General features: G+C 37.6%; 1 protein-coding gene and 1 pseudogene across 5 annotated transcripts in view; one reads left to right on the plus strand and one right to left on the minus strand.

Annotated features, from left to right (window-relative positions):
* RIC1 (RIC1 homolog, RAB6A GEF complex partner 1) overlaps positions 1-27035 on the plus strand; it is a 110245-nt gene that overhangs the window by 21283 nt on the left and 61927 nt on the right. For 3 of the 4 annotated variants that reach the window (XM_079791138.1, XM_079791140.1, XM_079791139.1), the window contains exons 2-4: positions 5467-5574; positions 15328-15407; positions 25366-25473. In XM_079791138.1, coding sequence (XP_079647264.1) covers positions 5467-5574; positions 15328-15407; positions 25366-25473 — 296 coding nt within the window. Of the gene's footprint in view, positions 1-5462; positions 5575-15106; positions 15232-15327; positions 15408-25365; positions 25474-27035 lie in introns of those variants that run through there. The other variant, XM_079791141.1, reaches the window with a different exon arrangement.
* Positions 8888-14783, minus strand: LOC307111343 (small ribosomal subunit protein eS26-like; annotated as a pseudogene). Its single transcript has one exon. The product of its transcript is annotated as a small ribosomal subunit protein eS26-like (transcript).

Raw genomic sequence — 27035 nt, forward strand, 5'->3', positions numbered from 1 at the left:
GGATTGTGAGAGGGATGTCCGACTGCCCCTTGAGGGGTCCCAGATTGGAGAGGGTACAGGCTGGGCTGAGGGACAACCCCCTTCGTGCACGAATTTCGTGCACCGGGCCTCTAGTTTTTATATAAGCCAAGAAACACAAGCTACACAAAGCAAGGAAGAATTTTCCCATCGACCTGTCATGGCCCTGCTGATACTTTGATTTTGTACTTCTGGTCTCCAAACTGGGACAGTATAAATTTTGGTTGTTTTAAGCCACCCAGATTTTGGTATTTATTATTTTTTTATTCTTACCTGAGGATATGTTTATTGATTTGAGAGAGGGAGGGGGAGGGGAAGAGAAACAAAGGGGAGGAAGGAGAAAGAGAGAGAAACATTAATGTGAGAAACATCATTAAGTTGCCTCCCTTACATGCCCCGCCACCTTTTGTTGTACAAAACAACACCCAACCAACTGAGCCACACCAGCCAGGGCTGCATAGAGAGACTAGGGTCATTTCTGGTTCTGCTTTGCCTCTATCTTGGGTTTGTTTGACTCTCCAATTGAGTTTTTTTTTATTACTTACGCCCTGGACTTCATTGGTCTTTGCATTTGGCTGTCAGTAATGCACTAATTGAGTCTCTATTTTCTATCTCCCTGACCAGGGTGATTTAAGCTATTTACTCTTTGGTTGGGGAAGAGAGGTGTAAACTATTTGTTTTCAAGTGTCCTTGGTTAGGGAAGATAAGCACTTACTATTTACTATCTGGTTGTAAATTGCTTGACTTGTTTGGCTCTATTTGTCTAACCATTTGCCTCAATTTCCCTTTTCCTAGAAAATGTCTCCTAACATCTAACTATCCTGCCTCAAATCTAGCTGAAGTTTCCTCAATTTTGTTTATCTTTTTAAAAACCAACTGTTTTATTATTTCTATATTGTTTTACTATTCTCTGCTTACTTATTTCTACTCTAGTTTTATTTAACTTTGGATGGACTTCGTTCTTTTTCTAGTTCCTTGAGGTATAAAATCAGGTTGTTGTGAGATCTTTTAAAATGTAGGTGTTTATCACTATAAGCGTCCTTTTGCTGCATTCCATAGATTTTGGTATATTGCATTTTAGTCTTTATTTCAAGATATTTTCTAAGTTTCCTTTTGATTTTTTCTTTGATCCCTTTGTTGTTCAAGAGCATGTTTAATTTCCACATATTTGTGAATTTTCTAGTTTTTCTTTTGCTGTTGGCTTCAAGTAGCATTCCATTGTGGTCAGAAAAGATAGTTGGTATGATTTCAGTCTTCTGAAATTTGTTAAGACTTGTTTTGTAACCTAACCATTACAGTATTACAATGTACTATTATTTGTGTACATATTGACCTATACCAACCACTTTTATACTTTTTTATGCTATTGTGTTGCTGTTTAGTGACCTTTCTGTCAACATAAAGAACCCCCTTTAGCATTTCTGGCAAGTGGGTGTAGTGGTGATAAACTTCCTCAGCTTTTGTTTGTTTAGGAAAGACTATCTTTTATTTTTGAAGGACATTTTTGCCAGATGTAATAATATTCTTGTTTGGCAGCTTTTTTCTTTTAGCACTTTGAATATATCATCCCACTCCTCTCTGGCCTGCAAGGTTTCTGCTTAGAAATCCACTTACAGTTTTATGGGGGTTGGTTCCTGGTACCTGACAAGTTGCCTTTTTATTCTGTTTTCAATATATTCTCTTTGCTTTTACTTTTGACAATTTATAATTTCTCTCAATGTGGATTTGAGTTTCTTTTAGGGGGCTTTGATCTGGATGTCCATTTCTGTTTTCAGTCATTATTTCTTTGAATAAGCTTTCTGGTCATTTCTCTCTCTCTTTTCTATGTGTATATTAGTCTGCTTGTTGGTCCCTTAAACTTTATTCACTCTTATGATTTAGTGATTTCAAATGACCTTTCTTATAGTTTGCTCATTCTTTTTATGTGTCATCTAGTCTTTTGTTGAACTCAAGATAATTATCTTTAGCTCCATGATTTATGTTTGTAACTTTTAAAAATTTTCTATCTCTTTGTTGAAATTCACTTGTTCATCCATTGTTTTCCTGACCTTAGTTAGCATCTTTCTGATGGTTATTTTGAATTACCTGTCTGGTAAATCATGTATCTCTGTTTCATTGGGGTTTGTTTCTGGAGATTTCGTTCCTTTGTTTGGAACATACTTGCTTGTTTTTTTCATCTTCATTAACTCTCCGTGTTGGTGACTGTGTGTTAGACAGAGCAGCCACCTCTCCCAGTCTTCACAAACTGGCCTCATATATTAAAAGTCTCCCACCAATCAGCCAGCCAGAGATTTCTTATAGCCTCTCAAACCTCATGTTAATCCAATGTGCTTCCTTTATTCTTTGGCAGTTCTCAGGTGTCTAGGGTATGCTGGATTCCTTAAATGCGCTTCAACAAGTGAGACTGCAATTGTTCATCAGGCATCCTGTAAAGTTGGATCCAACTCTTTCCCTCCCTTGGGATAAGCTGGGACCTGAAGTTTTTCCCCCTTGCTCTGTGCTGAGCTGGGGAGGGGCTGTGGCAACTCACACACCTCTGTCTCTATTCTCACTAGATTTGGCAGGTCTCATCAATGCCCTGTGAAAGGCAAGGCAGAAACCCCTCCCCCTTTGGGCAGCCCCAAGAAAGGTTTGGGCATTAAAGCTGTGGACTATCTTGCTCCCCAGAGAGAAGTTGGGAGCTGGGGTTTATTGTCCGCTTGTTCTGTGCTGAGCCAGGGGGGAGGGGCTATTGCAACTGCCTGCTTAAATCTCTGTTTCTATTCTCACTTACCCCCAGACAGCTAGGTTTTTCTAGATCTCATCAGCACTCTAAGAACAGCAAGACAGAAGTCATTCCTTTGGATAGCCTCCATAGAAGTTTGTGGACGAATGATTTCTTTGCCCAGAAGAGAGCTGTGAATCTTTGTTCTCTCAGTGCGGACGAATGATTTCTTTGCCCAGAAGAGAGCTGTGAATCTTTGTTCTCTCATATCATGATGAGATATGATGACTATACGTCCACGCCACTATCTCTATTCTCTGTCGGGTAGCTAGATTATGCTGGTTCTGTCACTTCCAAGACTGGCAAGACAGAAACCAGTGGAAAGGTTGCAGCATTGGACATGCTGTTTATGTCTTTTGTTCCTTGGGGATTAACTGGGAATGGGAGGATTTCTTGGCACTATGTTGGGAGTAGGAATTCTGTTGAGGGTGTTCTGAATCTCCCTACCAAGTTTGATGAGTCTAATTTCACGTTCATTCAGTATTCAGGTGCCTTTCAACTAGTTTCTGGATTACTCAGAAGCAGAATTTTTTTCTGTGAATTGTTACTGAATCTGTGTGTGAGGGATAGAGTCCAGGTTTTCTATTCTGCCATCTTGCTGATGTCATTCTTCCCAAGGTACTTGTTTTTAAATTTTAGTTGATATTTGAAGTAAAAACAGTTAATGTCTAGCAGTTTTAATGTGTTTGGAGTATTGTTAGCTTCTGAGGAACTTGTATTTAATTTTTAGAGATTAAAAAAAGCTTTTAAAGAGGTGGCCTACATAACTTTGGAAAACAGTGTTTTAACTGGTTATCCTAAGGTTAAACTAAAAGAAGCTATTCATAAAAACTATTCTGGTTGTAAATTACTAGTAGTTTCTTATAGGGTTATAGTTAACAATTCCAAAGAACTCAATTTTAAGAAATAATAGCCAGGTTTCTCTCTATCTTAAAAAAAGTTAAAAGTAAGTAAGGGAGAAGGCTAGAGTGAACCACCATGTGCTTGATTATAATCACATGTATTTCTGTGTATAACAACATGCATATATATATAGAGAAATATAAAGAGGTATATGTGTATATATGGGATAGTATAGGTACATGTATTTTACACTGTGTTTTCTGAGAGTGCCTAGAAGCCAGAAGCAATGACATCTCACTAGCAATGAGTATCTTGTTTCCAGATCTTGTTTTCTAAATACTATTCTCTAATAAAAAGATACAGGAGCCCTTGTTTTCTAAATACTATTCTCTAATAAAAAGATACAGGTGTTGCTCAGTGGTTGGAGCCTCGGCCCATGCACAGAGTTCGGTTCTGGGTTAAGGGCACATACCTGAGTTGCAGGTTCAATCCCTAGCCCTGGTCAGGGCACTTGCGGAAGGCAACCAATCCCTCTCACATCAGTGTTTCTCTCTCTCCCTCCCTTCCACTCTCTCTAAAAATCAATGGGGAAAGTATCCTCGGGTGAGAATTAACAGAAAAACAGAAAAACAGAATTGCCTGGAAAAAATGGCTAATTCTAATGCAAGGGCAGAGAAAGTACAAGATGACCCTGTGGAACCTTCTTATGTGCAGAAAGTGAATGTCCAGTTATTCCAACACCCATTTGTTAAAAAGACCATCCAATTTCTATTGTGTTACCTTTGTTCTTTTTTTAAAAGTCACTTGACTATATTTATATGGGTCTATTTCTGGACTCTCTATTCTGTTCCATTGCTATATTTTCTTTTTTTTCTTTTCTTTTCTTTTTTTTTGCCAGTACAAGTTTGTCTTCATTATTATATCTTTACTATAGGCTCGATGCGCAAAATTCATGCAAGAGTAGGCCTTCCTTCCCCTGGCTGCTGGCACCTGGGACCTGGGCTTCCCTCCGGCTGCAGGCAGGCATCCGGCATCTGGGACCTGGGCTTTCCTTGCAGTCCCTGCTTGGTCCGGAAGGTCGTCCAGAAGGACGTCTGGTCTAATTAGCATATTATGCTTTTATTATTATAGATAGTAAGTCTTGAAGTTGGGTAATGTCAGTTCTCCGACTTAGTTCTTTTCCTTCAACATTGAATTGGCTATTCTGGGTATTTTGCTTCTCCATTATCCCGTTGTGATGGGTTACACTAATTGATATTCAAATATTGATTCAGCCTCACATACCTAGAATAAATCCCACTTGTTTGTATTTTATAATTCTTCTTATACATTGTTGGATTAGATTTGATCATTTGTTGAGAATTTTTGCAGCTGTGTTCATGAATGATATTGGATGTTGTTTTCCTTTCTTGTAATGTTTTTGTCTGGTTTCAGTATTAGGGTGATGCTGTCCTCATAGAAAGAGTTAGGAAGTATTCTCTCTGTTTCAGTCTTCTGGAAGATATTGTGGAGAATTTGTTCCTTAAATTTCTTCCTTAAATATTTGGTAGAATTCACCAGTAAACACATCTGGGTCTATTTCTGTTTTGTTTTTTTTAATGATTATTAATTAGAGATTCAATTTCTTTAATAGATATAGGCCTATTTAGATTACCTTTCTTTTTGGTTATTTTTAGTTGATTTCCTTGGACTAATTTAAGGTAATTAATGATTTAGTATTCGATTATGTTTTATTACACTTTTAGAATCATTAAAATATTTTGAGTACTTCATGATAAATTATCTTACATTTGTTTGTATATATTCTTATACATTAATAAAACAAAACTCTCTTCTTCCAGCCTAGTGTGTTAATCGTAACCTACAAGGAACCTGCAAAATCATCTTCTCAGTTTGGATCCTACAAGCAAGCTGAATGGAGGCCAGATAGTACAATGATAGCTGTGTCAGTAAGTAGATTTTTCAGCTTTAACAGTGTTTTCTTATGAAATCATTACATTGCATGAAACTTGATTCTCTTAGGTGACTTCCTTTCAATTTTTCATACCCATTAGTGTTTTATCTTCTATGATAGAAATTGCTGAACCAAATCTGCTATTCAGGTTATTTTTTTTAAATATATTTTATTGATTTTTTACAGAGAGGAAGAGAGAGGGATAGAGAATTAGAAACATCGATGAGAGAGAAACATTGATTAGCTGCCTCTTGCACACCCCCTACTGGGGATGTGCCCACAACCAAGGTACATGCCCTTGACTGGAATCGAACCTGGGACCCTTGAGTCCGCAGGCCGACGCTCTATCCACTGAGCCAAACCGGTTTCGGCTATTCAGGTTATTTTTATTGTATCTTCTTTCTTGATTCTTCTACTTCCTCCCATTTTAAATGTAGTGCCCATATCCTTTTCTGTTTATTCTTCTAACTCCTATTTTGTCCTTGAAGTCTATTTAATTCAGATTTTTAAAGCTTTTATCTATATTCACACAGTACTTCCAAATTTATACAAGTCCTTCCCTCTGTTTCCAAAGATGTCTCATAAAAATGATAAACTTTGTGTTTATGTCATACTGAATTCTCATTTGCATTTGGATCTATTTCTGCATTTCTTTTTTCTATTTTTTTAAATCCGGTTAATTTTACCTTTTTAGCTTATGTTTTGTCACTGTCATCTCTTGGATTGTCATCATTACCAAATTTGAATTAGCAATAATGTAAATAGTTAAACATTTATTGAGTAGCTCCTACATAAGTACTTTTATAACTAGTTTATGTAGATCATCTCATTTAATCTTTAAGTCAACACTTTAAAGTAGATACAATTATCCTTTATAGTAGATAAGGATATTGAGGCTCTGAGAAAATAAGTTTTATCCAAAGCTATATAGACAGTGTATATTGAAGAGAAAGAATTTAAACTTAGTTGCTCAGATTCCATTTACTATACTCTTAACTACTACACTGACTTATCTCTCTGCTTTCTGTCCTTTTCTAGTCCATGCTTTATAATGCTGACTGGGTTAATCATCTGAAAATTATCTACATGGTCAAAAATATTGACTAGTTTCTCACTTCCTACGGTAGGGGTCTTGCAGACTACCAACTATACACCAGGTCTACTCTGCTGCCTGTTTGTGTATGGACCATGAACTAAGAATATTTTTATGAATTTAATGATTGAAAAAATCAAAGAGGGATAATATTTTTGGCATTTAAAAATTACATGAAGTTTAAATTTCATTGTTTATAAATATTTTTCTTGGAGCATGAAAATATTTATTTACATGTTGTCTATGACTGTTTTTAAACTGCAACAACTGACTTGAGTAGTCCTGACAGTGACCACATGTGACACCTCCACTCTTCACTCTCCTGTTCACACTATAAATTACAGTAACACATTTGTAAATTCAGTGTTTCAAGTGCCACGCATATCTCCATACCATGACTTCTTTTGATTATTTTTATTACTAGTGCATACTTATTATGTCAGAAGAAGGGGAAAATAGACTTTGGAGTGTGGATTATTTTATTATTGAATTAGATAGCAAAATATTGTTATGTAGTAACACTGGAGTGAAGCCAAAAAAATATAAGTTGACATTATCCAACTTAGTACTTAGTTACTAGTAAGTACTAATCACAGTATTTCCAACTCAGTGAAATTAATAGTTAGAAAAATTAGAAATTTTTTAAAAGGGAAAAAAATATCTCACCATACCAGAAATTCTTCACAAAAATGAAAAAGGAAGTGCAACCAAAGTAAGTTTTCTTGGTTCTTGATAAAGTGACAAATGTTACAGTACTGCTCAATGTTTTATGTGAATAATCAGTGTAGAGTGTGCAGTGATTGAGAATCGCTCCCTATGAATATAGCATGGGTAGAACAAGTTCAGGTGTAAAGATTTTCAAAGAAGTTAAGAAAACACTAATTCAGGACAAGCTGAAGTAGAATCCACTAACGTGTATTTTAACTGATGATGGTAAAAATATGTGTGGAACAGAAAAAAAGCATAGTTATTATTTAGTTGGACAGATTTACCAAGTTTGTGCACATGCAAGCACTTAAAGCCTATGGTTACTTTAGGGTTTTGTCAGAAATACAAGCTAAACATCCTGATTTGTTCAACCCCACAGCTATTTGATGGCTTAGCAGTCAGTGGTGAAGGTTTATTGTGAATTTTTTGAGCTCTGGGGCTGAGAGAGAAATTTTTTTAACTTGAAGAACCACCTGCAGATACTTATCAGACACTGAATTACTTTGGAAGATAGCTTTTGCTGCATTCTTGGTATTATTGTCTAATGTCTTCAATCTAAAACTACAAAGCAAAACAGTGCTTGTATGTGAAATGTATGTATGGTAAAGTCATTTGATGACAACTAATTTTTGAATCACAAGTAATGTCAGACTGCTTGTCATACTCCCACAGTTTTCAAAAGTTCAAACAAAAGAAGTAAGATTTCTATTTCCAACAAAAATTAGCAGTAGATATATTTCCTGAGTACAATTTTTCAGACCTTGTTGCAATTGCAAAGGAAATTTCCATATTTCAAAATTCATTTAATCGTGAAAACGAGGAGTGTTCCACCTCACCTTCAGCTGGAAGTAATTAATCTACAAGGTAAGGACATGTTAAAAGGCAAACATCAGGAGAAGAAACTAGTCGACTTCTATAATTGCCTACCTAGTGCTATAGTCAATTAAAATAATATGCTCAGATTGATATCAATATTTGACAGTACTTGTGTGAAAAGACGTTTTCAAATATGAAGTATGTAAAATTTAATTACAGACCAGCATTAATAGAGGAAACTTTGAAATCTATTTTGATGATAGGGAACACCAACTTTAAACCCCAATTAAGCAAAAATGTTATTCCCATAAATGAATTTAATTCTCTCTAGTGGATGTGTATTACAGAGAAAAATCGTACTCAATTTTTTTCTTTCTTTCTTATATATATAGAGAGTATTGATTTTTTACAGAGAGGAAGAGAGAGGATAGAGAGTTAGAAACATCGATGAGAGAGAAACATCGATCAGCTGCCTCCTGCACACTCCCCATTGGGGATGTGCCCACAACCAAAGTACATGCCCTTCACCAGAATCGAACCCTGGACCCCTGAGTCCGCAGGCTGACGCTCTATCCATTGAGCCAAACCGGTCAGGGCTCTTTCTCTCTCTCTTTTTTTTTTTTTTTTTGAAGTACAATTGCATTTATTTTTCCCCAGAGAACTTTTCTTCACTCCTTTAAGTCTTAGCTCCTTACATGGGCTTTGGTGGAGGTCGTGGGGCAGCACCCACAGGTCTAAATCAGGGTGGGCGTGTTTGGTCCTTTCAGGCTTCACGAGAATGCTTCCTGACTACCTTGCTGTGAATGGCACAGCTCACACAGGAATGCAGCTTCACATACAGCTTGGGAAGCACATAGGCATCGAAGACACTCGCTTCAGAGATGTCCCTAACAGCTGCAGCTTCTACTATCTTTCGAATGACAAACTTCTTAATGGCCTTGTCCTTGGGCATGCACCGGGCGCAGTTGGTGCACCGAATAGGCTGCACATGGCCTCGGCCTTTTTTGGCACGACCGTTATTCCTTCTTTTCTTGGTCATCTTGGAAATGAGGACCTGAGAGGGCTCAATTTTCATTACTATTCTATTTAGAATTTTGTAACAAAATTTTTGAAAATTTGTTTTCTCTATTAATTTTTATTTTTGTGTGTTTCTGATGCTTTTGACATCTTGGGGCCTTGTGACCCTGGAGACACTGTGACTCCCAGGGCTAGCCAATCCTAAAGATAGTGAAAGACTCATCTATTGGTATACCTTTCATATACAAACCAAACAAGTCATAGCTTGTGCCCCTAGTCACCTCCTATATGAAGCTCTTATAACTCTAGGCCTCCATTCCCCGTCCTAGTAACTCAAGGGTCAAGTACCAGCCTCTACACCCCCAATATAGGGGAAAAAATCCATTAGCTTTCTTTTTAGAGCAGAAATAATTTCACATTAATTTATTAACTTTTTATAGTCTACTAAATATTAAGAAAGTAAAGAAGTTAGAAGAAATTATTTCTGTTCACGTTGGGAAGCTAAATGCATACATAAGAGAATATAAAAACAATTTACTATTTTTGGCTATTGAAAATAAGATTTTTATTTCACCTGGTTATTGCTGATAGTCTTTTTCTAGTACCTTGTGAAGATGTCATGATGAATTTAATTTTAGCTACTGTAGTCTGTATTAAATATACTGAGTAAATGCTGATGGGATTCAAGTTAATTCATCTATTTGTGTAATTTAAAATGTGAATTAATGTTTTAGCTAATATGAATTTTTATGTACATATAGGAGTATAAGTAGATTTTATGAAAATAGACTTTTTAAAGAACAAATTTATGTTCACAGTCAAATTAAGAGGAAAGTATACTCCCTTTTCCAACATATGCATAGCCTTCCCCATTATCAACACAGTTTACATTGTGGTGTTGTTATAGTACCCTTGTACATTCTGAGTTTGGACAAATTAGTAATGACATGTATTCACCATTATAGTATATACAGAGTAGTTTTATTCTATCCTCCAAGTCTTCTGTGCTTCTCCTATTTATCTCTTCCTCTTTCATACCCCTGGCACTTGCTCTTTTTTAAATCCTCATCCAAGGGTATGTTTATTGATTTTTAGAGTGAGAGGAAAGGGGGAAGGGGAGAGAATACTTAAGCTGACAGAAACAAGAAGAAAACTATCAATAATTCAACATTCACAGATAATTATTAATTTTTATGTATGTCCTTATATATATTTCATGGATATTTGCAGATGCTCTTATAGTTAATAGCTTATGGATTTTGAAAAGCGATTGAAGCCCTAGTTGGCTTGGCTCAGTGGATAGAGCGTTGGCCTGCTGACTGAAGGGTCCTTTGATTCCTGTTCAGGGCACATGTCTGGGTTGCGGGCTCCATCCCCAATAGGGGGCATACAGGAGGCAGCTGATCAATGATTCTTTCTCATCATTGATGTTTCTATCTCTCCCTTCCTCTCTGAAATCAATAAAAATAATATTTTTAAAAAAGAATTATAGTGATTGAAGTCTATTAGTTTTTGTTTTGTTTTTTATTCTCACCCAAGGATATTTTTCCATTGATATTTAGAGTGGAAGGGAGGAAGAGAGACAGAGAGAAACATTGATGTGAGAGAGAGACATCGATGGGTTGCCTCCTGCATGCACCCCAACCAGGGCCAGGGATCCAGCCTGCAACTGAGGTATGTGCCCTTGACCGGAATCGAACCCGGGACCCTTTAGTCCGAAGGCCAAAGCTCTACCCACTGAGCCAAACTGGCTAGGGCAAAGTCTATTAGTTTTTAAATCCAAAGTAATGTCATGTTTGATGGGGAGAAGATTTGGTAAATCTCTGAGTTTTATAAATAGAAGATTATCCGAAACATAATTTTTTTCTTTATAGAAAGCTATCACAAAGTTTCATAATTTGCTTTTTTGACATATATTATGAACATTGTTTCATTTCAGCATTCTTCTGTCACTTGATTTTGAATGTCTGCATAGGATTCTGACTTACAGATGAGTGTATTTTTAAATTGATAGATATAGGAATTTTTATCACTTTTCACACAAAATTGGGATCTTAATTTACACCAGTGATGGGCAACCTTTTGAGCTTGGTGTGTCAAACTTCACCAAAAAACTGAGCATAACTCGGGTAGTGTGTCACTTTGAGGAAAAAACATTATTTCGCAAATGTTTCATCCTTGGCATGCGGCCACCTCAGCGGCCGCGTGTCATCAGAAATGGCTACGCATGTCAGTGCTGACACGTGTGTCATAGGTTCGCCATCACTGATTTACACATTACTCTGCAACTTCATTTTTTTACTTAGTATATTATAACTATCCTTCTAGATTAATATATATATATATATATATATATATACACATATATACTTCTAATTTAATTTTATTATTTGTAAAATATTCTATAGTATGGAAATTTCTTATTTATTTTGCTACTTTTTACTTGCTGGACATTTGGCAACTATGCACAGTGCTACAGTAAACATTATTATACATGTATCCTTTTATATTAGTGCATTTATTTCTTTAGTACACTTACCCCTATGTGGGATTGCTGGGGCAAAGTATTTATGTATCTTCTTTTTATTTTATTTTATTTTTTAAAAATATATATTTTATTGAGTTTTACAGAGAGGAAGGGAGAGGGATAGAAAGTTAGAATCATCGATGAGAGAGAAACATTGATCAGCTGCCTCCTGCACACTCCCTACTGGGGATGTGCCTGCAACCAAGGTACATGCCCTTGACCGGAATCGAACCTGGGACCCTTGAGTCCGCAGGCTGACTCTCTAGCCACTGAGCCAAACCGGTTAGGGCATGTATCTTCTTTTTAATAAATATTGCCAAATTATTTTTCAATAAAATTGTATCAGTTCCAGAATTACTCCTTCCATGTTCTTAAGATTCCCATTACCCTGCATTTATGCCTGCATTATATTCATAAATAATGGTCTCTTCATTTTAATTTTCTTTAGTTTTATTGCTAGTGAGGTTTGGTATTTTTCACATGTTTATTGGCCTTTTGCAATTGTTCTTCTGCAGGTTGCCTGTGTTTGTTTATTTTTCAAACCTAGTTCCACGTTAGGTTTCTTCACTGTGCCTCCGATGCCAGGAGAATTTTCTGCACATATGGTAGTCCTTCACAGATTAAATGAAATAAGTAATGTCTGAACATACCATTCTTTAACCATGGTAAAGGATATCCTGTCTCGGTATAAGATTCTTAGATTGAGATTCTTTTTTTTCCAGCCATGGGATACTGTTCTAATGCCCTCTGGTTTCTATTGTTAGTGATGATAGGTCTAGTGCTAATCTGATTCTTTTTCCTTTGCAGGCAACCTGTTCTTTCTTTTTTTTCTGAATGATTTTTCTCGTTATCATTAAAATTGAGTCATCTCTGCTTATTATCACTAGATTTTTTTAAATTAATCTCCCTCTTTCTCCTTGTACAGGCTTGCCCCCCCCCTTAAAACTGAATCTCAGTGTCTTCTATCTGAAGACTCAAATGTTTCTGCAGCTAGGGAATTTGTCTTCTATTATTTTTTAAATAATAGAAGAACAGAACAAGATTTGTCATGTCCTATGTTATTTCTTGATTTTTTACTCACTATTTGCAAACCTCCCAAATTTCTCCTTCAAGTCTCTAAACTTTCAGTAATTATTTCATCTCTATATATTCTGAGATTGTTTTCATTTAATCTTCTGGAGTAAAAGGTTCACCTCCCACAAAAAAATTATTCTTTATCAGTTCATCTGTTGAATTTTTCTATTAGGAAATGTTTAGCTCTGAAAACTCTTATGTTCTAACTAGTAGCCCTGCGCATGAATCTGTGCACCAGTAGGTCGATGCCGCCCTCCTGTAGTTCCGCCCACTGCCCTGCCCTCCTGTAGCTCCCTCTACCGCCCCCTCATAGCTTGCTGCCCTGCCCTGTCCTGTAGCTCTCCGATGCCCTCTTGTAGTTTGCTGCCCCACCCTCCTACAGATCCGTAATCAGGTTGTTAGGTGGTTGGTGGTTACACCTCAGGGCGTAACGGATAATTAGCATATTCCTCTTATAATAAAGGATTATATAGGATAATATCTCTTGAAAATCCTAAATATTTTTTTTCTCTTAATTTATTTGCATTCTTCTCTCTCATCTATGTAACTCATTAGTGGGATCCATATATTTTAGCCATTTAGTTAGGTCTTCCATTATAAAGTTACTGAGCTCCCATAAAGCGGAATTTTCCTTTCTTGCATTCTGTTTGCTACCCATAGAGGTCAGGCTTTCCTGTGGGTCTCTCTGGCCATGCAAACTAACAGGAGTTAGCTCAAATGGTAGTTTGCAGAGGCAGACAGCTTACAAACTCTTCTCCTATGTTGAAGCTTAGGATGCGTCTCCTCTACTCTCAGGCATTTTCTTCTAGTTGAAGGACCTTAAACTGAAGGCTCCTCCAGACCCTGAGGCCTGGGAGAAATGTAGTTCACCAGTGCAACCTCTATGCTGGCTGGAGTCATGGGGTTATGTGGACGGTTCTGTCAGTATGCACTTCTGGGAGCAGTCACATTCAGCCATGGGCTTTTGCTTTTAAGGCTTACTTAGGGAACCAGAACCTTGAGGAGTGGCAAAGCAGAACTTTCCCTCGTCCTGGTCCCTCAGCACCCATTCTCCCCCAAGGGAACTCAAGAGCATCCTCCAGGCCCATCCACACAAGTTTTGGTAAATGTACTCTGAGAAGGAAAAGGTTAGAAATGTGTCCTCTGTCTTTCCATCTCACCAGAACCCAAAAACTCAAAGTAAACCATTTCTACTGGTTCAACTTAATTGCCTCTTCCTACAAAAGAAATTGTTTTAAATTTTTCTTTCTTACATTATAATGTAGATTAATGCAGAAGGAGAATAATTATCCCATCTAATAAAGAGGGAATATGACCGGAATTGAACCCAGGACCCTTCAATCCACAGGCTGACACTTTATCCACTGAGCCAAACCAGCTAGGGCAGTTTTTCTAAATTTTAAACAATGAATAGATATTCAGGCACAAGGAACATTGAAATCAATTTTAAGTACTGTCTCATTTCTCTGATTATATCTGACAAATACACCATTGTATTCATTGATCTTTTTATTTTGTGTTTTTTTATTTGAGAGAGATAGAGACAGACAGACAGACAGACATTGATGTGGGTGAGAAACATCGATGGGTTGCCTCCCACACCCACCCTGACTGGGGATCAAACCAGAAACCGAGGTATGTGCCCTGACTGGGAATTGAACCCACCATCTTTTGCGGTATGGGACAACACTCCAACTATCTGAGCCATACCAGCTAGAACAGCACTGGTGTATTTAGGCATATGTGTATTTTCATTGTAACCTTGCTTATAATAGGAAAACACTCTGGCGTCTTTTGATTCTGCATTCCCATCTAGTCACCAATATGCTGCTAAGTCCTATCTCTAGTTTACTGTCATCCTTTTCTCTTTATTCTCATTGTCATGACCTTAGTAGAGATCATTTTTATGTAGATTGCCTAGAACTCAAAACTTTTAGCTAGTATTTTTCTCCACTTGAAATGCATCTTAATTGTGCATAGCGAAGTCACAGCTCTTAATATTATTATTTTCAAACCTTGCATTGGCTTCCCATTGCATATAAAATACGTTCAAAACTGCTTAGCCTAGTATTCAGGGTCTCCTGTTATCTGGCCCCATCCTGCCATTCCAACTCTGTTTCCCACTGCTACCTTTAATAGTCCCCTTCACACCCAGCTAAATGGAAGTCTGTTCTACTGCAACCTGAGAGTCACTGTATCATGAATTAGAATGTAATTTGTTTGGGAATAAAGGAAAGATGTCAGTTTACTTTAGAATTCCTTTGTTTCATTGTGATATTTTTTTCCTCCCAGCATGTTAAGATATTGAATCACCAAATAACAGCTGAGAGCAGTTTCTAAAGGAGTGGAATATAGCAAGTTGCAGAGCAGTGCAATCCTGTACACAGTACACATTCATCTCATTTCCCTTCATCTTGGTATGACAGAACTGTTTCGGAAGTGATTATTGTGTGATTCTGCTGGTTCTCATAGTCTTACCCTTTAATTTATTGTAAATAAAATTTATCTTTCAGACGGCAAATGGCTACATCTTGTTTTTTCACATTACATCTACAAGAGGGGACAAGTACCTTTATGAACCAGTGTATCCCAAGTAAGTTCGTTTTTCGTTTTAATATTTGATATGCACACTCTGAATTTACAAAAACATGACAATTCTGGGTTGTCTGAAGTGATTAAAATAAGCTAAGCTAGCATTTCCAAAATAGTGTTTAAAAAATTACCAGGTCTTTGAACTGTCATTACTTGAATAAAGAATTCTGTAGTTAAATAAGTCTGAGAATCTTGGGTGAATGTACTATATCCCTTCTTAGACAATCAGAATTACTATTAATATACTCCATTTCTAGCATTCTCCCATCCTTATCAAGGAGCTGCTAAGAGATCATGATGGGGGAGCGGTGAAATGTCTTAAGTAAGTTGAAAGGGCACTTTTTCTTGTGTAAATTTTTGTATGTGAATAGAAAAGAATTTGAGGGAACATGGACTTAGATCTTTAAACTATGTTATTCTGTATATTTTGCATTTTTTTTCTTATCTTTTTTTAACCTTACTTGTGAAGTGAAAGAATGTTTTATTGAAAGAACTTTGGAAATAAAAGAATATATAATTTTAAAGAATAACATCTTTTTTAAAAAAGATCAAGTCATTAACGTTTATGGAAATATAGATAAGTATCTCATTTCTAGGTGATGGAAGATGGCCAAAGTTTATCATGTATGATAAGGAAGAAATTAAAGAAATTAAAGGGAAAATTGATTTTATTATGTGAAAATTTACATTTCTGAGAATAGGAAAAAAAGAACAACATTAAAAGGGCAAGTAACAAACTGGGAAAAATTTTGCAGTAAATAAGACCAAGGCTTACTATTTTTATAAAGGAGCCATATAAATTGCTAAGAAACACAAAGATTTCAAAAGATAAATAGGCAAAAGCAATCTCAAAAGAGAAAATATAATTAACCAGCATTAATTAGTAACTCTAAACAATAACTCAGAACAAAACATTAAATACAACAATTTTAAAAGACACATTTCAGTATATAAAAATAGTTGTGGAAGAATAGTAAAATGTGTTTTGCACGCTTTTAGTAGATAAACACAAAGGTGGGAGTCAACTGTGGTACATTCTCCTAAAATAATATGCATCTTTAAATATAATGTCTCAGAAAAATTTATAAACTTGAGAATCTGATCATATAATGCCTAGTGAAGAAACAAGTCATACAAAATTATATACGTAATATGACCACTACTTTGTAAAACAAAACATAAAAAATCACCTAAAGAAAAACGCTGGAATAATACATATATTGTTATTGCTCCTGAATGGTAGAACTATAGTGATTTTCCACTTCCTTCAACTCTTGAACTTTCCAAAATTTTTTATATTTAAAAATCCATGTATTTGAAAATCTAAAACAAAAAGGCCACAATTTTTAAAAAATGGCTTTGTGAAAGTGTTTCTTCAAATAACATTTGTTAAGATTATTGAGAATACATTTTGGGAAAGGCTAACATACATCATGTAGCTCATAGCTTTTAGGAAACTAGATTTTCCTTGATGATATTAGTCACTTCTTTTTGTAAGAAATATAGTGTTCATTGAGCTGTTCTGAGTTTTGGAAATTTTTGTAAAGAACAGAAATTCTTTTGATGATGGAATTTAATTTAAATAAAAATCTTTAATGCAAAGACCCTTTGGCAGAAAAAGTATAATGTTAAAATAGTATGGACATTGTAATAGGTAGTTGATATATTTAGAAATTTTAAATATGAAGTTTATTTTTTCATTCTAAGTAGTAATTTTGTGAATCTTATTAAGAATTTGTAATCATTGTCTAAAATGTCATTTGTGCATTTTGAGCTACTGCATCTAAGTCAATTTTAGACATGCTCTTGTCAATAAAAACAATAATCAGGATAATCTGAACTTAACTGGAATAATTTATACTATAATAGATGGGCTGGGTCTTGAAACAGTGAAAATACTGTTTTCTTTATTCCAGCTCACTAACATGACTTACATATATACTTACTAGAGGCCCGGTGCACAAAATTCATGTATGGGGCGGGAGAGCAGGGTCCCTCAGCCTGGCCTGCACCCTCTCCAATCTGGGACCCCTCGGGGGATGTCCAACTACCTCTCGCAATCCGGGACCACTGGCTCCTAACTGCTTGCCTTCCTGCCTGCCTGATTGCCCCTATCTGCTCTCCTGCTGGCCTGATTGCCCCTAACCACCTCTGCGTCGCCCCACACCCGAGACCCAGGATTCCCTTCTCCGGCCGGTTGCAGGCACCCGGGACTTGGGCTTTCCTCCCTCTGGCTGGCCACAGGCACCCAGGACCCAGGCTGGCTTCGTCCGGGCTAGCACAGCTGCAGGGGACTGGGACCATGGGGTGGGTGGCTTGTCCCTCTCCTGGGTCACAGGTGCAGGCGCAGCCGTTGGCTCCTGGGACCGTGGGGCGGGTGGCTTGTCCCTCTCCTGGGCCACAGCCCCAGCCGTTGGCGCCCCGGACCATGGGGACTGTGGGGCGTGCGGGTTGTCCCTCGCTTGGGCCACAGCCCCAGCCGCTGGCGCCCGGGACCGCAGGGCAGGCGGCTTGTCCCTCTCCTGGGCCACAGTCACAGCCACTGGTGCCCGGGACCATGGGGCAGGTGGCTTGTCCCTCTCCCGGGCTGCAGTCTGGCTGGTCCCCATTCCTCTCTCGCGAGCTCATTTGTGCCTGGCTGGTTTCCATTCCTCTCTCCCCAGTGTTGAGTGTCTGAGCCGTTAGGGTGTGAGGGCGTGACGACGATTTGCATATTAGCATTTTATTGTATAGGCTACAGTGTTTTGGAATAGTATTTTAAGAATCACTTTTGTGTTCCAGAAAAGTTTTAGAGTTTCTTGCCTTCTGTTTCTAAGACTTGGGGGGAGACCACTTAACTAACTAGTAGTCCTGACAGTGCTTGAACTTGGCTGTATTTGACTGTGTATGTTAGGCTAGAGAACTAATAAAGAGCATTGTTTTTATTTTTTATTTGAGTGTTCTTCTACATATCATATTGGGATTTTCAGTTTGAGTACGTGAGCTCAATAAAATGTGTATAACCTTAGAGCAGCATGAATCACTAGTGGTAAAAAGAGCAGGCTTTCGCATCAGATAGACCTGGAATTGAATGTCAGCTCTGTTTCTGTTCAGCTGTATGACTTCTATTTGGTTATTTAATACCTCCAAAACCTGTTTCCTCATCCATAGAATGAGATCACAGTAGTAATTATTTCCAAGGATTAAGTGAGATCATGCATATTAAATGTTCAGATAAGTGCCCTGCTCATGGGAAAATCAATAAAGGATAGCTGCTGTTATCACTAATGTATTTTTTCCTTCACCAAATTCTTACTTCATTGCTAATATTTTAAATGATTTTTATACTATATAAATAATATATATTACGTATTAAGTAATTATTTTTTTTATGTTTGACTGGATAATAAGGTATTTTCCCCCAGAGTTTTATTCTTAGTAACTGCTGCATAAACTTTATTAAAAATCTCTTCCAGGGAAACAGTTTTTCAGAGCAGAGTGAATGCGAGGATTTAGAGTCAGCCTGTTGTGTATTTGTGTGCTAAACTACTTTTTAGTTGAGTTACTTAGTCCGAGTTGGTAGTTTTTCTGTAGAACCAATTTGTAAAATTGAAATAAAAATATTTCCTTCTTCAATTGTTTGGAGGATTATATAAGTTCAGGTTTTTAAAACCTGGAAAATGGTGGTTCATATATTGGTTTAAGGAGGGTTTTAGAAATGTTTTACTTTTTTAAAAAAAAATATTTTTATTGACTTAAGAGAGGAAGAGAGACGGGGAGAGAGTTAGAAACATCAGTGATGCGAGAGAATCATTGAATGGCTGCCTCCTGCACACCCCCTACTGGGGATGGAGCCTGCAACCTGGGCATATGTCCTGACTGGGAATCAAACTGGGACCTCCTGGTTCATAGGTTGATGCACAACCACTGAGCCATTCAAGCCAGGCAGAGATGTTTTACTTTTGACAGTGTATCATTGTCATCATTTGTGTCATCCTATCTAATAATAGACAAATATGCAAATTGACCATACCTCCGACACACCCACAAGCCAGCCCACCATCCAATCAGAGCGAGTATGCAAATTAACCCAAACCAAGATGGCTACAGCCACAGAGAGCAAGGTTTCCTAGGTAACAGAGGAAGCCAAGCTTTCTGCCTGCCCTTGCCAGGCCTAAGCCTCCACTCAAGCTACGAAGTTTCAATTATAGAAGGTAAACAAATTCAAACAAATGGCGGCAGAATGGAGCTTGAGAGAGCAGGCCAGGGTTGCCGCCGGCAACAGGGGAAGCAAAGCTTTCTGCACACGCTGGCCGGGCCCACCCGCTTAAGGCAGCAAAGTTTCAATTATAACCCCAACACAAATGGCTGCCGGCCTCGGAGGGAGCCCCAGGCTTGGCTCTGCTCCAGGCTACAAAGTTTCAATTGTAGAAGGAAAATAAATTCCAGATACCAGGGCCTCTGCTTGGGTTGCCGGGGGGGTGGCCGGCCTGCAAACCACCACAGGCCCCTCGCTCAGGCTGCCCCACACCCCAAGGGAACCCCCACCTGATCTGGGACACCCTTCAGGACAAACCAGCTGGCCCCCACCCCTGTACCAGGCCTCTATCCTATCTAATAAAAGAGTAATATGCAGATTGATCATCACTGCAACACACAATATAGCTGCCCCCATGTGGTCAAAGATCCTGCCCCCATGTGGACACAAGATGGCCACCACAAGATGGCCAGCAGGAGAGGGCAGTTGGGAGGCACCCGGCCTGCAAGGGAGGGCAGTTGAGAAGGACCAGGCCTGCAAGGGAGGGCAGTTGAGAGGGACCAGGCCTGCAAGGGAGGGCAGTTGGAGGTGATCAACCCTGAAGGAGAGGGCAGTTAGGAGTGACCAGGCCGGCAGAGGAGGGAAGTTGGAGCAAACAGGCTGGCAGCGGAGTGGTTACGGGGTGATCAGGTTGGCAGGCAGAAGCGGTTAGGGGCAATCAGGAAGGCAGGCAGGCAAGCAGTTGGGAGCCAGCAGTCCTGGATTGTGAGAGGGATTCCTGGAGGGGTCCCAGATTGGAGACGGTACAGGCTGGGCTGAGGGACAACCCCCCTCCGTGCACGAATTTCGTGCACCGGGCCTCTAGTTGTAAATATTTATGCAGTTCAAGATGCTATTCTAAGCACTTTTTCAAGTTCATTTAATCCCTGTAACAACCCTGTAAGGTAGTTAGGTACAATTACTCTGCAAATCACACCAGAGATGGAGAGAGAGGCCAAGTAACTCATTCATAGTCACACTACTAAGTGGCACAGGACTCAGACATAATTGTTGTATCTTCAAAGTCTGTGCTCTTTATCACTAATACTACATTGCCTCAACTATATTTATGCCTATCTAGCTGTCTACTTTGGGATTTATTTGGAAATTAGGGAATAAAAAAAGAGGAGAAATGATCTGGAGTGGTTTATTATAGTTCTGAAGAATAGAAGCATCAAAATCGAGGCCAATAGTTAGTAGTTGTCTTCTCAGTTATGCAAACTATTGTCTCTTGTTTCTGTGCTCTAAATCTTATGAGTCCATCACTTGAGTTTTTCTAGAGTACCTCCGCTTCCCTGTATTATGTGACAGCATCTTAACTCAGACCGCATGTCATTTTCCAGTGTGCTCCACCTGAGACAGGTCAGATGCCTCCGTGATCTTTTCGTAGTTTCCAGAGTGCTGTTTCCAGCATTCTTCCTGTTGATGTTGGGAGTCAGCCTTCAACAATGATGGCAGTCTTATTAAATGACTTTTTATGCCTTAAAGGTCATTTATTCTTTGATTAATGCATGTTTTGCTTTTATCTTTTGTGTCTTTATAAATTCTGCTGTATATTAAACTATCCCTTCAGACCATGGATAGACTTACCTACTGAAGGTCGTCTGGCTTTTCTTTTGTGTCTTGGAACTTGCAGTGAAATTAATGAAAGACAAATCAGGGATAAAGCAGAAAATAAATGTGTGTTTAGCTTTAGAACGTATTCATATATTTATCTTTAAATATGAGTTTAGTAGATCTTGAAACTGCAAATCAAATTTATTTCATTATAATGAAAATAATTTCAACAAATATGTTATAGTATGCTTTGTTGAATGCAGAGATTCCGCCCGCCCCCCATTCATCTTTCCACTTCTGTTAAACTCGTATTTTTTAAAGACTAGCCTATTGATGCCAAAGTTCTTTTAAAAAAAAATTTGTACATTCTAAAATCCAGTACATTTAATTATCAAATATTTAAAATGTAGGTATTATCTCTAAAACAACTATCAAAACTTCCTGTCCCCACTCCAGTATATTTCATTAGATTTTGAGAATTTAGCAGACTGTTAATGAATTAGTGCTCGGTGGAAAGCAGGAAAAGGATAACTAATCAAGGCTTGAGGTTTCTAACCTTAACACAGCTACTCTTTCAAAAACCCAGAAAAGCCCTGACTAGTTTGGCTCAGTGGATAGAGCGTCGGCTTGCAGACTAAAGGGTCCCAGGTTTGATTCCGGTCAAGGGCATGTACCATTGTTGTGGGCACATCCCCAGTAAGAGGTGTGTAGGAGGCAGCTGATCGATGTTTTTCTCTCATCGATGTTTCTAACTCTCTATCCCTCTCCCTTCCTCTCTGTAAAAAATCAATCAAATATATTTTTTTTAAAAATCCAGAAACGTACTAAATTACATCAAGTTTAGAGGGAAAAGGAGGTATGAATTAGTTATAAATGTGAAAGTTTCCCTCAACATTTTTTTTTAGTGTTAATTTTCTGGAGAATAAACTAACTTCTTTATTTCCTTGATCTTCTCAAAACATCACATATGTACTTTGATTTCAATATGTATATATCTGTAAATGTACATGTGTAACCTTTAGCTATTGAACTTTGTATATTTTATGTATCCATTAGCTTACATCATAATTGCATGGCCACTTACTAATAAGAATGTTAGGGATGGTATTGTATAAATACCCTGTTGACCACAGATAAGAGACTGGCACCTAAACCCAAAGAATGATAGAAGTGTTCAAAGATCTGCCCAATTCAGAGAGCCCTGCACATGGTTCTTACCAGATTGAAGGCTGTCTGGATGTGTGATAATATAAACAAAAAGCTTTTAAAAAACACACACACATAATATATAAAGGCCTGATGATAAGGGTACCTACCTCTTTCTGAAAACTTATTTTCATGCATCCATCTCTCTGTTTAAGTATGGAATTTTTCCAAGCTCCATGACTATTAGAGGTACTAGGGGATGCAGCAGTGAAACAAAGGGGCTGGGGGGTGGCAAAAACTATGCAGAGAGCTGTGTTCTAGTAGACAGTGACAAATAAGTAAAATACATTGCAAATGAGATACATTCTATGAAGAAAAATAAAGCGGGGCAAGGGATATTGAGTGGGGACACAACTCGAAATAGAGTGGGATAGTGAGTGGGGACACAACTTGAAATAGAGTGGTCAGAATCTGCACTGAGAACATGACATTTAAAAAGATCTCAGAGGTGAGGAAATAAAACATACACCTGGGGGAAGAGTATTCTGGAATATATTATTGAAATAAGTTTTAGGTTCTGTCTAATAACTTATAGTTGAAAATCAGAAGGGAGAAATTTTTTAAGTGTAAAGAAAGAAATAGATTCTTATTTTTAAGTAACTTAATCTCGGGAAAGCCTATGGCCAGTTTCCTTTTTCTGTAAATGACACCACCATTTGCTTGATTTTATTTGCCCTATCTGCCTCATGGCTCTACTAGCCAGTCTGTAGCAAGTCCTCTCTATTCCACCTTCTGTGCATTCTGTGTGTTCTACCTTGGATTTAATCCATGTGATGTTTCCTTCTCCTAGCAACACTACTTTAGTTTTAGTTTTCTCCTGGATTGTTGTAATATCTTCTTTTTTTTTTTTTAATATATTTTATTGATTTTTTACAGAGAGGAAGAGAGAGGGATAGAAAGTTAGAAACATCGATGAGAGAGAAACATCGATCAGCTGCCTCTTGCACACCCCCTACTGGGGATGTGCCCGCAACCAAGGTACATGCCCTTGACCGGAATCGAACCTGGGACCCTTGAGTCCGCAGGCCGACGCTCTATCCACTGAGCCAAACCGGTTTCGGCTGTAATATCTTCTTAAACCATCTTTATAGTTTTCCCCTAAATGAATTTGCTGACATAAAATTTACATGCTATTTCCCTACATAAAATGTTTCAGTGGCTTTCCTTAGCTTTCAGGAAATAAATCTGAGTTTTATTTTACTCATCTGAAAAATGAAGGTAATGCCATCTACTTCATAAAGATGTTTAAATCAAAACCTTAGATTATTATATAGTACCTAAATTATGCTTTATTCCCAAGGTTTTGTTCTGTGTTCTCTTCTGTTCTACATTTTAATTATTCCTTAATGTAGTACCACTTTCTTGAGCTCCAGGCCCACCTTGCAGGATATATCCATTTAGATGTCCCTGTAGGCAATGTCAAGTTCATCATGTTTAAACCTAACTCATTTCCTCTCTACCAACCCAAACATGCTGTTGCTTTTCTAAAATTGAAAAGCCAGGGTTTACCTAAATTTGCTTTAAAATTCAAACCCAACTTGAACACACAGAGCTTATAATTAGCTTGTTCTTGTTAACTTGTTCTTGTTAACTAACAGCCAAAAATTGTTAGCCATTTCAGGAAAGTGTCCAATTTAAAAAAGAGGCATTACAGAAAAAAAGGGAAATTCAAAGGAAATAGGCAATGCATGAAACAAAAACACTTTGAGGAAATGATAAACAACCTCAGATACTAATTAAAACAACAACAAAAAACCATGGGTGCTATAAGAAAAAAGGGGAGGTGGGTGAGAAAGTTCCTGGAATAAAAAGTACAATAAGCTAATATAAAAGAATTGGAAAAAATAGTTCAGGAACTCTCCCAGGATATAGAACAAAAGACAAAGTAAAGGGAAAATTAGAAGTTAATTTAAGCTTCAATATCTAACCTAATAGGAGTTCCGGAAAAAGAGAACAGAATTGGAGAACCTCATTAGTACATTAAGGAAATAAAACATAAATTTTCTACACCTAAACTAAGCATATCAGTCACTAGATTGTCACCAAGCTTCTATATGGAAAATAATCTGAGTCTAAAAAGTAAGCAAAAAGCTTAGCATCAAAGTAATTTTCACAAAGTGAAGTACCTTGAAAGCTATTGCTCTTGTTAGTTTCCTTGCACATAGTTTTAATAGTATTAACAAATTGGTTTCCAGGGTTATAGATGACTAGAGAAAGAGAGATGACTTAGGCAGGCTAATTGTTGCCAAGAGTACGTGATAGCTGATAGTAAGAAAAGAGACAGGTATTAAATTCCAGCACAGGCATTGAGAAAGATGGTCCTCTATGCCATGTGGAGATAAGGATTCCAAGGCAGCTTTATAATCCTTTTAAGTGGCTGCATGGTACAGCTTGGTTATGTTGACATTGTTCCAGCCACTCTAGTTGCAGCCATTTAATGCTACAAAATTTTCAAATTTAGCCATTTTTCTACTTATTACCAAGTATTTTGTGAAACATCTATTTGCGTCCCTGAATCAGACCTAATTCTAATACATACCCAAAGGATAGAAATGAAGGATGAGGTATGGAGTAAGGTAAGATGAGGCAATGATTTGGATCACTTTGGACATGCACTATATAGAATGGTGTATATCTTCCCATAGTTGCTCATCTCAGTAAAGGCTGTCAGATAATTAAAACAAAATCTCTGTTGGTTTTCTTGCAAGTTCACTTTTATCTTGTGTTTTTTTCTTAAGTTTCTTTGTTCTTCCTTCACTCCCACCTCTCCAACACAAGTTACATTGGCCAAACGCATTAATTTCTAATTGATAAACGGATATGCCTGCTATAGTAGAATTTAGGTCTGCTTTTCAACTTAGAACCTAAAGAATGAACACAGTTTCTTTCTCTTTAATCCTTTATCTTTGCTATGTTTTAGAGGAAGCCCACAAATGAAGGGGACACCCCATTTTAAGGAAGAACAGTGTGCTCCCGCATTAACTTTAGAGATGAGGAAAGTATTGGATTTGCAAGCACCCATTACAAGGTACAGTACTTTGGTTAAATATAGCATTTTGTGATAATAGGCAATGTAGTTGGTTAATCATCTGATCAATAAGAAAGTTGATTTCATGTCTTTTCATTGAGGATAACTTTTTTAACCCTAGAAATTCTTGATTAACCTTATAAAAATGTGAAAATTTATAGATGGTACATTATTATACTTAAATCATTATAATAAAGCCCATAAATTGGGTATACTAACTATAATGTTATTTTAGAAATTTGTATTTATGGTAAGATCTATAAGTTGTTTGAACGATATGTCATAGTCCATATTACTTAAAAGATACTGATGAGAAAAGGTTGAGAAAAAGAGAAAGTGCCTTTGTTTTTATAGCCTTTACAACTTTTGGAGAATTATGTCTGTACTTGGGAGAAGGTTGAGCTTTCTGATCCAGGTGTCAGTAAGGGTTTTGTAATAAGAAGATCAGAGTACCAAAATAGCAAAAATTATTTTACATTCATTGGTAGAAAAACAAATGACTGTACCTTTATTTCCTTATTTGCTTTATATTTGACATTTTATTTCTATGGAAGTTGATTAAGCAATATCTGTCAAAGTTAGAAATGTTCATGGCCTTTGCCTTGCATTTCTACTTGTAAGAATTAATCTTGCAAATATAATAATACGTATTGGGAATGACATACTTACAAGTTTTTTTATTGTACACTAGAGGCCCGGTGCATGACATCGTGCACTGGGCGGGGGGGCGGGAGGGGAGGTCCTCAGCCCGGCCTGCACCCTCTCACAGTCCAGGACCCCTTGGGGGATCCTTAGCACTGCCACGGAGGCGGGAGAGGCTCCTGCCACTGCCACTGCCCAGCTCCTGGCTAAGTGGCGCTCCCCCTGTGGGAGCGCACTGACCACCAGGGGGCAGCTCCTGCATTGAGCGTCTGCCCCTGGTGGTCAGTGCACATCATAGCGACCAGTCGTTCTGCCGTTCAGTCAATTTGCATATTAGCCTTTTATTATATAGGATTGTTAACAGTAGTGAAAGGTTGAAAACTACCTAAATATCTTATCAGTAGGGATCTGTTTAAATACATTTTCTTACATCTGTACAGTGGGAATAAGATGCATCTGTAAAACCAGTGAGGGTATTCTTTACTGAAGAAAACTTCCCAAATATGTTTTTTTTTGGTGAAAAGCAAGGTATGCTGTATACAAGAATGCTATTATTCATTTTTTCAAAGGAGCTGGTGGTGTTAGACTTTGTATTGTTCTGGAAGAATAGATGAGACTAGGCATGAGAACTGAGTGGCCGGAGGACAGTTTTGGGAAAAAGACTTTTTACTATGTACTCTTACTAAATACTGAACTATATGGGTGTAATATGTAAATATATTGAACTATAAAAATGTAATACCTATTTTTTAAAAAATTCTTCTGATTCACAGTTCTAATGAACAGCTTCTTTCACTATTTTATTAGCATATAGTACAGATACTGGTTCATATTAAGTGAAATTGTATATAGGTGGCTGGCAATTGTCTTGCCTTGTTTAATCTACCTTTTTATATACTCTCCTTATAGAAAAAAATGCT

This window comes from Cnephaeus nilssonii (genome assembly GCF_951640355.1).
Source record: "Cnephaeus nilssonii genome assembly, chromosome: 14".
Classification (NCBI taxonomy): domain Eukaryota; kingdom Metazoa; phylum Chordata; class Mammalia; order Chiroptera; family Vespertilionidae; genus Cnephaeus; species Cnephaeus nilssonii.